Source organism: Sinohyriopsis cumingii, chromosome 18 (assembly GCF_028554795.1).
Source record: "Sinohyriopsis cumingii isolate HCF-2022 chromosome 18, ASM2855479v2, whole genome shotgun sequence".
In the NCBI taxonomy this organism is placed as follows: Eukaryota; Metazoa; Mollusca; class Bivalvia; order Unionida; family Unionidae; genus Sinohyriopsis; species Sinohyriopsis cumingii.
Genome location: NC_142978.1, coordinates 77,087,425 through 77,106,610, shown reverse-complemented (window position 1 = coordinate 77,106,610; position 19,186 = coordinate 77,087,425). Strand labels below are relative to the sequence as shown.

The window sequence follows — 19,186 nt, the reverse complement described above, 5'->3', positions numbered from 1 at the left end:
CCTATTTAATCATATGGGATAAATTTGTCTGGCAGTATAAAATAAAACCTTTGTTAATATGTGAAGAAAATAATAATACAGCTCATATTATCTTCAAAGCTGCCACACTTCTGATATTAATTTGGCAAGTTTAACATGATGGCAAAAAATGTAGGTATGGTAGCAAAATCAAGGCATGGTGACAAGCACCTGTCAGGCATTTTAAGATATGACAACAATATCATGCATCATTGATCTGGAAAGGTCATAAATATAGCTGAAGATTATATGCTGAAAATCATTGACACTGAGACAGACAATATATGAATGTTTATATTTTAATTTATTTTTGTATATATAAAAAATTAAAATCACATACATAGAAATCCCATATATGTAAAATCCATATACTTTACTTACCTGTATCCCTGATATAAAGAATTACTCTGGCTATGAGAACAAGATACTCTTCCTGAAATGTATAAAGTATGCAATCCTCAACATATAATCAATCCAGCCTTAAAGTCTGCCTCTATCAAGGAACAGTTTCCCTATATTCAATTATTCTCAACTCTGTTAAGCAGCCGCCTGTCATGTAACACTAAATTAATTAAGCCAATCAACTGTTACCAAAAATTGCATCACACAGCAGTCTTTAAGAAAATCATTACTGCTAACCAGTAAAGAACATTGCATGCTTTAAAGTCTAAACAAAAATTAAACTTTGTCACTGAGTTCAGTCTCTTGGCGGGGCCCCAAGTAGATGAGTGGTCTAAAACTGCTGTCCCACTTTTGTCTACGTGAGTTTGAGTCTCACACTCGGTCAATGTGGGTACATGTGAAAGCTTACCAGTAGCTTCTCATGGGTCAGTGGTTCTTTCCAGGGTTTCCCAGGTTCTTCCTCCACCATTAATACTGGCCACCATGTATAGCCTATTTTGTGCTCAAAAATGGCATTAAACCCTACAGCAACAACAACAACAACTGTCTCTAGTTATGATTTTAATCTTTTCTTCAAATTTGATAGCACCATGCTAATTTTTTCAAGAACTGGCATCATAAATGAAGTTATTCTCTTAAAATAAATGATAAAAACAGACATTTTATTTTCTCATTTTCTATGGAAAAGTGTTTGAGAGCAAAGATCAGGTATATATTTGGATTCCTGGCCTGGTTACTTCTGAGCAATATATTGGTCTTCACAAATGATGCAAGAGTGAGTGCTGGACGAAAAGATACAGGGACATGAGAATTCATATACGGTTATGCCTCTACAGAGGCAGATATATAATAATGATTCATAAATGTTTTTTTCTAACTAGCTCAAACATATAAAGGAAGCTTCATTCTTTGATGGGTAAGACAAGCAAGTCCTTGTTGGACTTTATATTTGTCACCTATGTCATCATACAACAAACTTTTGTAAACCAGTCTAGTAAGATAAATTGTACCCTGGAACAATCCTCACTGGAGCAAATGCAACCAAACTTTGCATTTATGCGGAAAACCAACTGTATTTAATAGACGAAACTTGCATCATCTCTTCATGGTATCACTTAAAATTAGTGAATCAGCTGTTACTATACCCTAATGTAGTAACTAAGAAAAGCATTAATATTTTTGTCTGATTGTTCTGGAGATTTGCTACCCAGCAAAGAATGTTAACTGCATTCAATAAAAAGCAGCAGTCAAGTCTAAACAGAAAATAAAATGTTTACTGGGTTTAGTTTCACTGATACTGCATGGATGAGATAGTAAACAATTGTAATTTGACAAGTTCTGGTGAGATCACATGCAGCAAACATTCCCCCATAATTTCACTCAAATGCAGTTATTTTTAGACAATTAAGCACAAACTATACTGATTGTATTGATATGATGAGGAGGAGCCAGAATGTGAGAGACTCTCTGATTTGGTTCAAAATGACAAATGTAGTCCATATTACTGATGTTGAATGGTCAAGGAATTACTAGTGCACCAATGATTGATTATAGCTGAAAATCAGTTAATTTGCTTAAACTGTTTATGACAATTCATCATGAAATCTACAACAATCATCCACAAGAAATAAATACATAAAATGAATTTTAAAAATGAATGAGTGTACAGTGAACAGTACATTATATGCCTGCCCCATATTTAATCATCTTCTATGTAAGTACTAAAATTTCATGACTGACTCAACTTTTGACAAAAAATGGGTCTCAATGACAGGTGGTACTCCAACACAGTAGTTTTTCATTGAAGTTAAGATCCAAAACAGTGGCATTTCCATGACAGGTGGTCTTGCAAAACGTTGGTCTTTCATAACAAGTGGCCTTCCAAAACAGTGGTTTTCCATGATATTTGGTGCTCCCATACAATGGTCTTTAATAACAGGCAACCTTCAAAAAGTGGTTTTTCATTACAGGTGCTCTTCCAAAAGTGTGTATTTTTGTAAAAAGGTGTCCTTCCAAAATAGCAACCTTTCTAGTCAGTGGTTTTATAAAACAGTGGGTTTTCATGGTAGAGGTTTAACTATGGTTTAAAGTATGACATAATTCTAATGTAAAGATTCCTCCTGAAAGCTTACACTAATAGATTACTCTTCTAAACTATTGTGTCCAAAATCGAAGCATTTTCTTTATTACTGAAACCATTGTGAATTGACTTATGAGGTACCAATATTTGTAGATTTTATGGCTGCTACAAGCCACAAATGAATGGACTGGAGGAACAAATAAACCATCTGTGGAATTAATGGAACATTTTAAATCCCCAGTGCACAAATATAAGTACATGTACCAATAAAAATGGAATTTTTCACAAAACCATGAAAATTGATACCAAATCTCTAGATAAGTAGCACAAATGTTCATTTTAAGCAAACAAACTGACAAAAACATGATTGTTAAAAAACATGCTTTCAAAGTAAACAAAGTAATTTAATTTTTTGCTGTCCGTGCAAAGCTGGCAACATATTGCTCCTGCCATAGTCCATGTTTTAATATGGCACAATCAATCAATACAAATTATGTATCCAGGTCAAGTTCTGTTTAATGCATGTTTGAAATGATGGTACTTAATGACTTTAAGAACACTCACTCAAATAAAACCATATAATCGAATGTACCTTAAATTAGTCTGAACATGCTGCCCTATGCATTCAAAAAGGTATGACTTAATATTTTGATGAATTAGGACCCAGTCTGGTATCATAAATTTATTTACTGCACCTGCCAAAAATAATCCATCAATTTCTGCAGTTAGTTCCAAAAATGGGAGTGAAATACTCAATTTAATACATACTCATCACTGAAATACCCAATTCATTATACTCTTATCATTTGCATTGGATACTCATCAGTGAGTAAAATACCCAATTCATTACACTCTTATCTATAGCATTGGATACTCATCAGTGAGTTAAATACCCAATTCATTACACTCTTATCTATAGCACTGGATACTCATCAGGGAGTAAATTACCCAATTCATTACACTGTTTACTATAACACTGGATATACATTAAAGTGTAAAATACCCAATTCATTACACACTTTTAATTCACATGGGATACTCATCAGTTAGTAAAATACCCAATGCATTACACTGTTAACTATAGCATTGGATATTCATCAGGGAGTAAAATACCCAATTCATTACACGCTTATTATTCACATGGGATACTCATCTGGGAGTAAAATACCCAATTCATTACACTCTTATTATGCATATGGGATACTCATCAGGGAGTAAAATACCCAATTCATTACACTCTTATCTATAGCATTTGATACTCATCAGTGACTAAAATACCCAATTCATTACTCTTAACTATAGCACTGGATACTTATCAGAGAGTAAAATACCCAATTCATTACACTCTTAACTACTCCACTGAATACTCATCAGGGAGTAAAATACCCAATTCATTACACGTTTATCATTCACATTAGATACTCATTTGGAGTAAAATACCCAATTCATTACACTCTTATCTATAGCATTTGATACTCATCAGTGAGTAAAATACCCAATTCATTACACTCTTATCTATAGCACTGGGTACTCATCAGGGAGTAAAATACCCAATTCATTACACTCTTATCTATAGCACTGGATACTCATCAGGGAGTAAAATTCCCAATTCATTACACGCTTACCATTCACATGGGATACTCATCAGGGAGTAAAATACCCAATTCATTACACTATTATATATAACACTGGATACTCATCAGGGAGTAAAATACCCAATTCATTACACTCTCATCTGTAGCATTGGATACTCATCAGGGAGTAAAATACCCAATTCATTTCACTCTTATATATAGCCCTGGATACTCATAAGGGAGTAAATTACACAATTAATTACACTCTTATATATAGCATTGGATACTTATCAGGGAGTAAAATACCCAATTCATTACACTCTAAACTATAGCATTAGCTACTCATCAGTGAGTCAAATATCTAATTCATCACACTCTTATCTATAGCACTGAATACTCATCAAGGAGTAAAATACCCAAAATTCATTACACTCTTATCATTTGTATGGGATACTCATCAGGGAGTGAAACACCCAATTGATTACACTCATATATAGCATTGGATACTCATCAGGGAATAAAACATCCAATTCATTACACTCTTATCTATAGCATTGGATACTCATCAATGAGTAAAATACCCAATTTATTACACTCTTATCAATAGAATGGGATACTCATCAGAGAGTAAAATACCCAATTCAATACACTCTTATCATTCACATGGGATACTCATCAGGGAGTAAAATACCCAATTTATTACACTCTTATCATTTGCATAGGATACAAAGCAGGGAATAAAATACCTAATTCATTACGCTCTTATCATTCGCATGGGATACGCATCAGGGAGTAAAATACCCAATTCATTACACTCTTATATATAGCATTGGATACTCATCAGGGAGTAAAATACCCAATTCATTACACTCTTATCTTTTGCATGGGATACTTATCAGGGACTGAAACACCCAATTCATTACACTCTTATCTATAGCATTGAATATTCATCAGGGAGTAAAATACGCAATTCATTACACATTTTTCATTCACATGGGATACTCATCACAGAGTGAAATACCAAATCTATTACATTCCAATTTATAACATTATTAGCTTTAGCACTGAAGTACCCAATTTATTACATTCTAATCATTACTAGATATTCAACAGGGAGAAAAATAGCCAATTCATTGCTTTTTATCATCAGCTTTGAAATAACCAATTCACTACATGCTTATCATTAACATAGGATAATCTTCACAGAGTGAAATACCCAATGCATAAGATTCTTATTATTAGCTTTGGATACTCATTAGGGAGTACAATATTCAGCACATTACAATCTTATTATTGGCTTTGGATACTCATCTGGGAGTACAATATTCAATACATTACATTCTGATCATTAGCACTGGATACTAAACTTGGAATACAATATCCAATACATTACAGTTTTATCAGCTTTGGATACCCATCTGGGAGTACAATATCCAATACATTATATTATCAGCTTTGGATACTCATCTGGGAGTACAATATCCAATACATTATAATATCAGCTTTGGATACTCATCTGGGAGTACACTATCCAATACATTACATTCTTATCAGCTTTGGATACTCATCTTGGAGTACAATATTCAATACATTAGTCTTATCATTAGCTTTGGATACTCATCTGGGAGTACACTATCCAATACATTACATTCTTATTATTAGCTTAGGATACTCATCTGGGAGTACAATATTCAATACATTACAGTCTTATCATTACCAAAGCATGCTCATCTGGGAGTACAATATCCAATACATTATATTATCAGCTTAGGATACTCATCTGGGAGTACAATATCCAATACATTATATTATCAGCTTTGGATACTCATCTGGGAGTACAATATCCAATACATTATAATATCAGCTTTGGATACTCATCTGGGAGTACAATATCCAATACATTACATTCTTATCAGCTTTGGATACTCATCTTGGAGTACAATATTCAATACATTAGTCTTATCATTAGCTTTGGATACTCATCTGGGAGTACACTATCCAATACATTACATTCTTATTATTAGCTTTGGATACTCATCTGGGAGTACAATATCCAATACATTATTCTTATCAGCTTTGGATACTCATCTTGAGTACAATATTCAATACATTAGTCTTATCATTAGCTTTAGATACTCATCTGGGCGTACAATATCCAATACATTACATTCTTATTATTAGCTTAGGATACTCATCTGGGAGTACAATATTCAATACATTACAGTCTTATCATTACCAAAGCATGCTCATCTGGGAGTAAAATATCCAATACATTATACTCTTATCATTGGCACTGAAATATAGAGGAACCTCATTAATCTGGACTCTGTTTATCCAGAAACTTTACTATGCAGTCATAGGTCAATGGGAACAGAATTCTTAATGTTAATTTTCTCTGTTAATCGAGAAATCGTGTTTCAGGTTCAGAAATCAAAATTGGAGACCAAAATATAAAATTACTAACTTGCCTCGATAATAAAAAATATGCTGTCCGAAGATATGAAAAGTCAAAGAATCATATATAAATATACAGTCAGTCTGATAACACAGATTCATCAATGCAGAATTTGGAGGCATGTCAATTTATCTCTCTGACTGGTCCAGTCCTAGTGGTATGTTAAAGTTATAAACTGATCACATGATTATGTATGTGGAAAAACTTTATGTACAAAACACATGTGATTAATTTAGCTTTTGACTGTATAGGGCTTAATTTCATAATAAAAAGTGACATCAATTATTGGTTCATTAGCAGCTGTAACAACTGAAAAATATGACTTACAAAAATAATTGCATTTTTTTTAATTTCCTATAACCATTTTAGTATGCAATATCAGCTTGTATTGTTAATTTTTACAATATTACAACGGCACCATCAAGCAAGTGTTAATGTGTAGAGATACCTGCCAACGTGAAAAAAGATTTGCCTGCACAAAGAAGATTACCAATGAAACAACTGGTTAGACATTACGATGACTGTGTTGAGCAAGGCAAGATTCAAACTGTGGACTTTAGGCAGGCACTACACATGGTAATGCCACCATGGGGATCAGTGACACCAACTACAACCTCAAACCGCATTAGACATATACAGATCATATCAACACCAACCACTATTGTTAAAGAAATTGATGATGGAGATGACATGTCAGTAAGTGAGCTCAGGTATCTAATAAAATGCCTTCTAACCCATGCTGAGATGTCTGCCAAGGACTACATAGGGATAAATTACTTTAAAGAGACAGGGCAACAACTCAACAATGACAACATTTTGACCCTGGTATACAGAGATGAGGTTCCTGACAATAATAATGAAGAAGGCAATGATACAGCTACTGAACCTGAGGGAAATGTCATTACTATCAACCAAGTAAAGGGAAATGTCATTACTATCAACCAAGTAAAGGGAAATGTCATTACTATCAACCAAGTAAAGGGAAATGTCATTACTATCAACCAAGTAAAGGGAAATGTCATTACTATCAAACAAGTAAAGGGCAATGTAATTACTATATCAACCAAGTAAAGGGAAGCATAGCAATACTTATTTCATACTTTCAGCAGACATCAGCAATATTCAACAGCAATGACACAAATCACAACAGTGAATCCCTTTATAACCTATGGACAATATCAAGAATCGCTGCAGATCAATCAACCAAAGAAATCCATGTAAAGGTCACATATTTCTTCTGGAAATTGGCAGAATCTCTACATACATGATGTGATATGTATGATGTATTAATTTTTTAAACTTACTCCATATTTATGTGTATGTACAAGTGCATTGTTAAAATAAAATGAAATAAACACAAGTCAATATATGTATTTATTATTTCAACCATTACTGAATAGACAGTAAATGGACAGCTAGCAAATACATGTAAAGTACATGTATAATGTATGATGACATTGTAAAATAAAACTGATTAAATTACCTGGAAAACTTATTAATCTGGAAGTATTCACTGGGTACAAAGATCTTCAAATTAACAAGGTTTCACTGTACCCATTTCATTACGTTCTTATCATTCACACTGGATACTATCTGTGAGTAAAAGACCCAATTCATTACATTCTTATCATTCACACTGGATACTATCTGTGAGTAAAAGACCCAATTCATTACATTCTTATCATTCACACTGGATACTATCTGTGAGTAAAAGACCCAATTCATTACATTCTTATGATTCAAATAGGAAATTCATCTGTGAGTTAAATAAATTAGCTCTGAAATACCAATGTTACTGCATTCTTATCATTATTACTGGAAACTGACCAGAGAGTAAAATATCCAATTAATTATATTCTTCTCATTAGTATTAAATATTTGTCAGGGAATAAATTACCCAAATCATTATATTCATATCATTAGCCATAGATACGCACCAGGGAGAAAAATACCCAATTCATTACCATTAGTAATTTAAAACACATTAATAGATAACTCACTCTATTTGCTGACTTCCGAAACACACAGGCCTCTATCTCATGGCTGGAATGGGGCAGTTGTATGTCAGCAACTCTTAAGGCTGCATCTCTACAAATATACAACAAAGGATGGAGACATGAATTCAACTGTTAACAAGAATACTGCCAATAGCTGCATGGCCAGATTGAAAGCCATGAAATCTAGCTCACAGTGACCTGGTTTGCAATGATGTATGCAGTACCACCCATGAAACATACACAAAGTCCTGTGAGACTCTACAAGCCATAGTATCCAAGATAATAAGCTTCTTGTTGTTGTTGTGGGGTTTAACGCCATTTTTCAGCACGATAGGCTATACATGGCGGCCAGTATTAATGGTGGAGGAAGAACCCGGAAAACCCCGGAAAGAACCACCGACCCACGAGAAGCTACTGGCAAGCTTTCTCACATGCCCACATTGGCTGAATCTTAGACTCGAACCGCCGCAGACAGAGGTGAGATGGCAGTGATCCGTAACGAAGAGCGCTTTAGACCACTCGGCCACTCGGGGCCCCAGATAATAAGCTAATTAATCACAAAGCTTCATCCATTTGTGATACCAGAGAGTCAGATGGACAGATTGACTTTCATACTGTCAATGATAATTCCATGAGCTGGAATTGTTTTGCAAAATTATCCAAAAATAATTATTGTATGCAACAATACGAATACTGAATTACGGCTATACTGTAACTCACAATTTTCAACAGCATCAAATTTGTTCAAATTTATTACAGAAACTGAACTCACAAGCTTATAGATCAAAATGCCACAAATATAACTAGCACATTACTGATGGATTGCCATCACAAATACACATGTTTCCATTATAGATTGTCTCCTTCACATATAAAAATCATTTTGACCCACTGCCATCATCAGAATAACAAGATATTTCATTCCAAATGACAGAGTCAAAACATTTCACTCAAGCCTAGGTGATGCTTTAAGCATGAAAATCACACTGTGTATGACCTTATCACTGTATGAATTTAAAACTACAACAAATGGCTGACTGACTGGTTAACTGATTGATTGATTGATTAGTGTTAAACAGTCATCAACACAGGACAAAATCATATCAGTGCTCAATAAGCCAGACAACCCAACAACAAACAGGCCCCTCCAGATCTAGATCAGGCTCCAAATGTATTCAAGGCAAGTTGCCCATCAGGCTTGTTAAAATAATGTGTTATCTAATTTGGCAGGCAAAACTGTTAAAAGTAAAGATAAAGTGACATTTTTATTTGAAATTCTTAAAAGACACATGAAAAATGATTAATCTTATTATCCAAATTGTCTGCTTGCTTGTATCAAAAGCCACAAACATTGTGTACAAAATTAAGCACATGACCTATGAAAGAGGAACAACAGTTCTCAGTTCTCCATATATGATTGGTTACTATGATTAGTGTTGACATGTCCTTCATGAATAATAATGAGCTAGCCCTTGCTTACAGAGCAATATGCCACTGTTTAAATATATACAGTGGCTGCTCTCATTGCAGAGGCGTAGCTCGGGGGGGGGGGGCAGGGGGGTACATATGTCCCCGGGCGCCAAGGTACAGGGGCGCCAAAATGAGGCTTACAACGTTACATTATAATAAATAAACAAGGGTAATATTCAAAAATGTGATTAAACGGGGAGGGGGCTGGGGCGCCAATTTTATAGTTCGTCCCTGGGCGCAAAATATTATAGCTACGCCTCTGTCTCACTGTGATTGCTGACAATTAAGCGGAGCTAGAGAATAAGTGACTTATAAAATTATCCAAGACAAATTTTTTTTCTCACCTTAAAACGGATGTGTGTATGTGTGATTTGGATTTTTAACATAGCTTTATTAAAAAAATCAGTCATATTGCTATGATGTCTGCAATGTGGCAGTTTATAATGATGTCTAGCACTGAGGCATCATGCCGCAGACATTTGGCATAATGTCCCACCCAGTCATATTATCCTAACACCAGGCCGACCAGTCCTAACACAGACCTCTTGATGGTGGACACAAAAGGATGTAACTATCAGCTGAGCCTTTGTCTTTTTTGTCTCACACATAAGCCGGCTACAGTACTTGCTAACCATAATTAATCTATTTCAGCACTTGCCAAGAATTTAGAAACGGACATACATTTGCAAGTTTGAAGAGCTTCAATTTAGGGTGGATTTTCAGTATAAAATTGAAATTTGCTGGGTATTTTGAGTTGAAGGGTTTTGTTTACTGTCAAAAATGATATTAAAGAAGGAAAAATTTGGTCTTGAGGAATTTGGCATACTGACATTTGGTTTTGTGGCTGTACCATTGATATAACGTGAGATCTATAAATTTTTCATTAAAAGGAAACAAGAATTGACAAGTTTCCTTTAAATGAAAAGTGTATTAAAACAATATTATTTCAAAGATATAGAATACATACTATATGTATATTTTATTTATATATAACATACAAATACATATACTTGCATTTCCAAATGAGTTGAAATTGACCACAGGAAACTGTATTGATGAAGGGAGTCCCCTGTGTCCACTACAATATGTACAGCTCCATCTATTCTAGATATACATAATCCTCTTTGGAAATTGAAAATTTTCTTCTTTTCTTTTTCCATTCTTTTTGAGATTCTATTTCATGATTAAAAATATAAAACCCACTTATGATTTAAACATGAAAGTTGGTTTAAATAAAAAAAAGTAGAGCATATAAATAGAAAACATATTCTGACAATGATTCCTGTATAATGCACTACTCTCTACTGGATGTGATTTTTTTTATATAGTAGTGATACATGTACACACAAAGACTTGATCTGACTTGATACATGACACTGACGGTACTAAATCTACAGGACTTGATACAGCTTGATACATGACAATGACATCACTAAATCTACAGGACTTTATATGCATTGATACATGACACTGATGGTATTACGCTTTGATATGGCTTGATACATGACACTGATGGTACTAAATCTACAGGACTTGATACATGACACAGATGGTACTATATCTACAGGACTTGATATGACTTAATACATGACAATGACATCACTAAATCTACAGGACTTGATACGGCTTGATACATGACACTGATGGTACTAAATCTACAGGACTTGATACAGCTTGATACATGACACCGATGGTACTACATCTACAGGACTTAATATGGCTTGATACATGACACTGATGGTACTAAATCTACAGGACTTGATACAGCTTGATACATGACACCGATGGTACTAGATCTACAGGACTTAATATGGCTTGATACATGACACTGATGGTACTAAATCAACAGGACTTGATATGGCTTGATACATGACACTGATGGTACTAAATCTACAGGACTTGATACATGACACAGATGGTACTAAATCTACAGGACTTGATATGGCTTGATACATGACACAGATGGTACTAAATCTACAGGACTTGATATGACTTGATACATGACACTGACATCACTAAATCTACAGGACTTGATATGGCTTGATACATGACACCGATGGTACTAAATCTACAGGACTTGATACAGCTTGACACTGACATCACTAAATCTACAGGACTTAATATGGCTTGATACATGACACTGATGGTACTATATTAATCTACAGGACTTGATACAGCTTGATACATGACACTGACATCACTAAATCTACAGGACTTGATACAGCTTGATACATGACACTGATGGTACTAAATCTACAGGACTTGATATGGCTTGATACATGTCACTGATGGTACTAAATCTACAGGACTTGATATGACTTGATACATGACACTGATGGTACTAAATTTACAGGATTTGATACGACTTGATACATGACACTAATGGTACTAAGTTTACAGGACTGGATTTAAGATGAAGGGAAGATAGTTGGGTGTATTATGTTTTTTTAAAAGCATCTTGTCTGAAATTCTAGAAAATCTAAAAATGTACTCATGTAGAGACACAGTTCACAGATGGTATGCTTCATACCTGAAAGACAGGTTTCAACAAGTGTCTTTAAATTAACTGACATGCACAAGGATCTCTCTCTCACCACTTTGTTAGTTATTTTGATAAACAATCTTCCCCTACAGATTGCAAATATTGTATCATCTACTGACTTAAGTGCTGTTGATACTAGTGTCACTGATGAACACACTAAATAAGAAAACAATCTTCAAATGGCATCAAACAAGCTTCAAATGTGGTACGGGGAAAAAAACAAAGGTTTCATTAGCAAAAGCTCAGCAGACCCAAAACTAATGACAGATGACTTGACTTATTCTTGACTTCCTTGCCTTATCATATAACCTCTATTCAAAGAAAATAAACTTCTATCTTTGGCTATTAAGACAAAAAAGTATTTCATTCCAAAACAGTATCAAAACACTTTTTACAAATACCAGAGTCAGCCTCATTTTTTCTACTGTAACAAAGTTTAGGGTAATATGTCTGATGTTAATATTAAGAAAATATTTTGGTTGCAAAAATAAGATTGTAAAAATGATATGACTGGTAAACTGGAAACAGAGAGATAATGGATACCCTTCCAAAATCCAACCTTTTCAAGAATTTCACCTTCAAAAGCCCTAAATGAAGTGTAAAGTTTCTGTTAAGTTTGCCCCAGTTTACTTGATACTTTTCAATGCAGCAAAATTAGCGACATCTCAAACTTAGATGAATGATATTCTGAAATTTCATTGTTCTAAACCCAAAGAAAGAATTATTTCAAAACAGTTTTCAATACTCTAGAATCATTATATGGAAAAATATCCCAAAAGAAATCAAAGAATCTTCTAGCATATCAGCATTTTACCATAGATGTGTTAAAAGGATGAAATTAAAGGCTTAATTAATACCACAAGGTCAGTCTATCTTCTCCAGCTACTTTGTTGTATATAAATAGGTGTATTTATGTACAAGTCAAACTCTGACTTCTGGATATTAAAGGCAGTTTCATCTATATATATACATGTATATAGTCTGATATATATATATATATATATATATATATATATATATATATATATATATATATATATATATATATATATATAACTGTGTTGGCCTATTCTAGGTGTTGGGTAATTCTGTGCAACGCTACATCATTTCTGTAAACACTGGATCACATGTTGTTTTTGGTCGAAAATCCAATTTGTATTGAAAGAATGATCGTCCTTTAATTAAGGAAAGTGATATTCATAAAGTGTAAAAAAATATCCCACAGTTCTATTCTAAATGCATATGAAAATGTGATTTTAAATGTCAACATGAAGACCCACTCCATGACCTTATTGAACTTGTAACCCAGAAAAAAACTATTTAATATTTCTCTTTTAGAATCATGCAAATAAATACATTATTTAAAAGACAGAACTCTTTACCTTAGAACACAACTGCATCTTAATCCAAGTTTCTAATTTTGCAAGTTGTCCGACACCTACTTTACTGTCTGCTACTGACATTGTCAACTTGCCACTTCTCAAGAAATTCCCAGGTTAATAGCTTGTTTCTAAATTTCTTTAGTAATTTTGTTTCCATAAACGAGATGTTGTAAACACATTATGTCCTATTCATTGTTGTTTCTCTTCAACATAATATCTTATTTTTAAAATGTTTTAACTTTTACTAATTTTTTTTACTGGATTGGTTTAGTTTGCTTAATATCCTTTGCCATTTAAAATCAGCTACAAACTTGACCTAGTTCCTCTGCAGAAATACTGACAGAAAGAGTCAAAAGTAATTTTTCAGTTCCACAGCCCAATGCGTTAACATTACATCTTTTCAGCCATGCACAGAACAGGCAGAGATTTCTCGAGTCATGAAAACACAAGGGTAGTATCCTGTGTGTCCAAAATATGTATTATTTTGAACAGAGCGTTCTGGTGAAAAATGACGCTTTTCAAATGGAATGTATTGCAGTATTTTATTTTCATCACTGTTGAATTTGGCATGCGTTTTGCGCCAATATATATTTGGTCTACTATGTAACTGAGTTAATCTCATAAATTACTTAAAATTATTATTATTATTATTTAAGGACCAACCATTTAAATTTCAGGGATGTTTGGGGTTTAAACAAATTAGTGTCCGGCATTCAAATAGTTCTTTTTTATTAAAAAATATTGCTTTCATTTAAAGCAACAAAGAACACACACACACACACACAACCCATATCCACTGCATTTGTTAGCTTTTCATCAAATCTGATTAACATCCTTTCTCGTGCGACCTATTTAAGAATAAACGCTAATATTTCAAGCTACAGTTCTACAGGAGAGAAGTGTCATCCCTTGCAGCTATTACATTGTACATTTTAGTACTAATATTAGTACCCTTACTCCTACCTCCACCACAACAAATAAAGTTGAGGCTACGACATCGTAGCTATGTACATGTATGACAGGTAAATTATAAGCAACGATACGAGCCCCTGCGATTGCAAACACCATATTACAGTAGTCTGCAACAACAGATGTGAAAAATGTATCAGCCGCCTTAAATAAATTTCGATTCCTTCGTCTCTAAAATCTTACATCTGTTCGATGACTTTGCGACGATACCATTCACTTATCCAGTCTCTTGTTATTTCCGTCATTCCGGCTTACAAAAACTAGGACGATTCACTTCCTGTCTCAATCTAAGGGAGGTAGCTTTGGCTTCCATATTCATGCATTAAATGCGTAGGGTGAATATTTGTTTGTTTTAAACTGTGTATTTGTCTTCTCGGCTAGTGTCACGTGTAAAATAATATCCACCGGTCAACATAGTTTTGTATATTGAAAACTTGCAGTGGTAATCATATGGCTATTGTATGCACATTGTTCCCCTTTAAATACGTTGTTTGACAAGTACGGTTTCAGTTTGTGTGCAAAACTTGACTTTATGTTGCATATGACACATTTGTTATACTTGATTCAATAAAATAATTTTTATGAGTAATGTATATTTAATTTTAAAGTATAAAAACTAATGATTGTTTGATAGATATATATATAATAACATTATTTGGTACTAATATTAGAATATACTAAAGTTTATTATAGCCAGTACATTTCTCCTTAATTCCACCGTTGGTACGTATTCATATCGGTGGAGGAAACTAAGAGTTTCCCGGAGAAAACCAATTATTTGCAACCTCATTATTATGAGGTAAATATATATATAAAATAGTTTAAGTGTAACTATATTGTTAGAATAGGGAAAAATAAATGTTTTTGTACGTGTTTTGGAGTGGGTAAGTGATCAAATAGAGAAAACAGTCATCCATACAACTATATTTTTATAAAGGAGTGTACTGCACATCATTTTTTTTAATGAACATTTTTATACAATTTTATAGAGTGCTTTGGTATTAAGGCCATTAGGATACAAAGTACTTAACTTGTGAATTCAATAACTTTCTTTTATGAGTCTATTCATGTCTCCATGCACAATATATATTGGCATCAAAGAAAATCGAGTAGAGTGATTATTTTTATCAGAATGTATTGAAATATTAGAGAACTAAAGAACTCTATTAAATTTTTTTTATATGAAAGCGATGATTTTTTTTATTCTCTTAGAAGCATGTTGAAGTGTTTGTCCAACATACTGTATGTTAATTATTTTTTTACAGGTAGCAGCAGAGAGGGTGAACAGACCATAGAATTCCGACAAAATAAATAAAACAAACAAATAAATCATCTCGTAGAAAGGTCCAGATTTTACAAATGAACTTTCCTTGAGATGTTTATTTTTGCAATAACCGATTGTGTTAATAAAACCTCAGTTCGAAATAGTATCTGAAAAAATAAAGTACTCTACGTGTTTATTTATTTCTTGTTTATTTTTTTGACGACCAACGTTGGTAGGTACCCTCTCTGCTGCTCCCCCTGTTACCCAAATATTTTATCAATACCCACACGATATCTTGTTCTTGGATCATGTAAATTTATTGTTATAAATCCATGTGGGGTAGCAGTAGTGAAGGGGGGCACCCTACGGACAATGGGAATTAGCATTACAGGGACCCCTGGGTCACTCTACGGACAAGGGAAATTTAACATGGAGAAAAATCGTGGGTCACTCTACGGACAAGGGGAATTAACATGGAGAAAATCGTGGGTCACTCTACGGACAAGGGGAATTGAACATGGCAATAAATCGTGGGTCACTCTACGGACAAGGGGAATTGAACATGGGATTTTTTTTTAAAAATTTTTTTAAAAAAAGGGGTAGGCAATTCAAAGACTATCTCTTTTCGAGAAATATGGCTGGCCCTGAAAAGGGCCTTTGGTTTTTCTTCTTCTTCTTCTAATTTCTTCTTTTTCTCCACCAACTTCTTATTTTATCTCCAACACTCTTTCTCTTCTTTTTTTTCTCCTTCTCTTCTTTCTTCTCTTCCTCCTCTTCTTTCTTCCTCTTCTCATTTTCCTCTTCTTTTTCAATTTTTTCATTCCATTCTCTCATCCTTATCCTTTCCTCTTCATCCTCCTTTTCCTCCTTTATTTCTTTCAACAGATCACTAATGATTACCTTCATTTTTCGTAAATTGTTTATCTCCATCTTCACTCTATGGGGACTATATGAGTAGTGATCCTCGTTTAGGTTAACCAACATTTGCTCAAACATTCCTAAATTGTCCATCACGTTTTGCAATTTTTCCATTTTGTTAAGGTGGTTTGATGCCATCTTCTTTTTATTCTTTGCAGAATGGTTTGAACAACTAATACTGTGGGTTCTTATACGAAAAGCGCGAACGTGAAGGAAAACATCCCCCCTAAAAACATAAAATGGATCTTACCTAGATCATGACCCAACAACGCGCGGACGTGAATGAAAACATCCCCCTACTTTCTCATTTCATATAATATAACCCTAACTATACTCTCCACATTTGCTAAGAAACCCATAATCTACTATTCACACAAACTTACCTGAGCTCTTACTAACACACAAACACATACACTTATACTATTAATAAAGAGTTAGTGTTTATTTTCACACTACTCTACCTACGCACATTGGCAAATTAATAGTTATTTCTTTTCTAGAGTATTGGGTAGCCCTGAAAAGGGCTGTTTTTTTTAAACTCCAGATGCACCTATCTAATGGTTGCACCTTCCTGGCCTTGCGCCGCACACGCATCTTCTTCCCCAGTCTTCTTTCACCTTTCTTCTGGGGAGCGCAGAGGGAGGATGGTTCGCTTCAGCACCCCAATCCTCTGTTTCAGGAATATTAAATGACATCCTCTCTTCTCTTTTCTTTTCCTCTTCTTCCCTCTGTCTTCTCTCCTCTTCTTCCTTCTTTATTCTTGCTTCTTCTACTATAGCCTCCGCTGATAGTTCGTTTACTATCCGCCTGGCATATTCCAGGTGCATCTGGAGTTCTAACAGTTTCACTATTCTGCTAGTCATTCTTCTGGCTGTGTTGATCAATCAACAAGGGTAGCTGGACTGCCCAACGAGTTTCAATTTATACTGAAAGCGCGTACGTGAAGGAAAACATCCCCCTAAAAACATAAAATTTATCTTACCTAGATCATGACCTAAAAAACAACAACAACGCGCGGACCTAAAAGAAACACTCGCTCACTTTTTTATGCTACCCATCACTATTATAAATTTTTTTATAAATCACTTCAATAGACTATCCACATACACAAAACAATCCAATCTAACCCCAAATATACACCTCAAACAGCCCAAAAAACAAACATCATTTTAATCTACTATCCACACCAACCTACTTTATCACTTATAAACACAATCACACTAACACATACCCTCAAAATGTTTAGAAAGAGTTAGTGTTTATTTTCACACTACTCTACCTTCACACATTGGCAAATCTATCGTTATTTCTTTTCTAGAGTATTGGGTAGCCCTGAAAAGGGCTGTTTTTGTTTTGTTATGGCATTCTTTTTAGTTTCTAAGAATGCGATGTCCTCTGAGGATAGACTTTCTGGCGATAGGTCTGCTTCTTCTGAAAGAGAAGAAGAATTCTTTGGTGTCGATACGACAATCGACAAAGCCTCTGTCAGCTTCAGGTTGCTGCTGCTGTTGCTGTTGTTGCTGCTGTTGCTGCTGTCTCTGAAGTCTGTACTTCTCTGTCCATTCTTCTTTCTCCCTGTTCATTTCTTCTCTGAAGAGCTCTTCTATCAGGTCTTCAGTGATTTTTAACATTCTCACATTCTCTATTTCTTCTGGTTTCGGTATCAGACTGTGTCTGACCCTATGCAGATTCACGTAGGCTTCGTTGAGCTTAGCTAGTTTGGAGCACATCTTCGTAGGAGGATGAGTCGACAATGGATGGTTAGACTGGAAACAACCCCGGTTCTTAAAGTGAAAGCGCGGACGTGAAGGAAAACATCCCCCACACGGTTTTAGATTCGCAACGTTCAGTGATTGTCATGAGAGGGATAGTAAGAAATGAAAGAGCATCAATTTAACATTCTTATAGCTAAACAAAAGACAAAGGCATTTTTTCAAAACACAACATTTTTTTATTCAAAAATCACTTAACACTAAACAACAACATTTTTAACAATAATCCATCACTATAACATCAAACAATTTTTTTCAAATCACAAACATTTTTTTCTTCAATTACAATCTACTTCAAACAAGGCTGACAACGTTGTGAATGAAATTGTGATTTCCACTGTTG

The 19,186-nt window shown here is 34.3% G+C and overlaps 1 protein-coding gene across 2 annotated transcripts in view; it reads right to left on the bottom strand.

Moving 5' to 3' along the window:
- Window positions 1-15,379, bottom strand: part of LOC149777026 (mediator of RNA polymerase II transcription subunit 15-like) — a 36,861-nt gene extending 21,482 nt beyond the window's left edge. Inside the window, exons 1-3 of one of the 2 annotated variants that reach the window (XM_089941792.1) lie at window positions 15,073-15,379; window positions 8,530-8,617; window positions 400-451 (exon numbers count right to left, since the gene is read on the bottom strand). In XM_089941792.1, coding sequence (XP_089797918.1) covers window positions 400-451; window positions 8,530-8,617; window positions 15,073-15,134 — 202 coding nt within the window. In that variant the 5' untranslated portion in view covers window positions 15,135-15,379. The remainder of the gene's footprint in view (window positions 1-399; window positions 452-8,529; window positions 8,618-15,072) is intronic. The other variant, XM_089941793.1, reaches the window with a different exon arrangement.
- Between the last annotated feature and the right edge of the window lie 3,807 nt (window positions 15,380-19,186).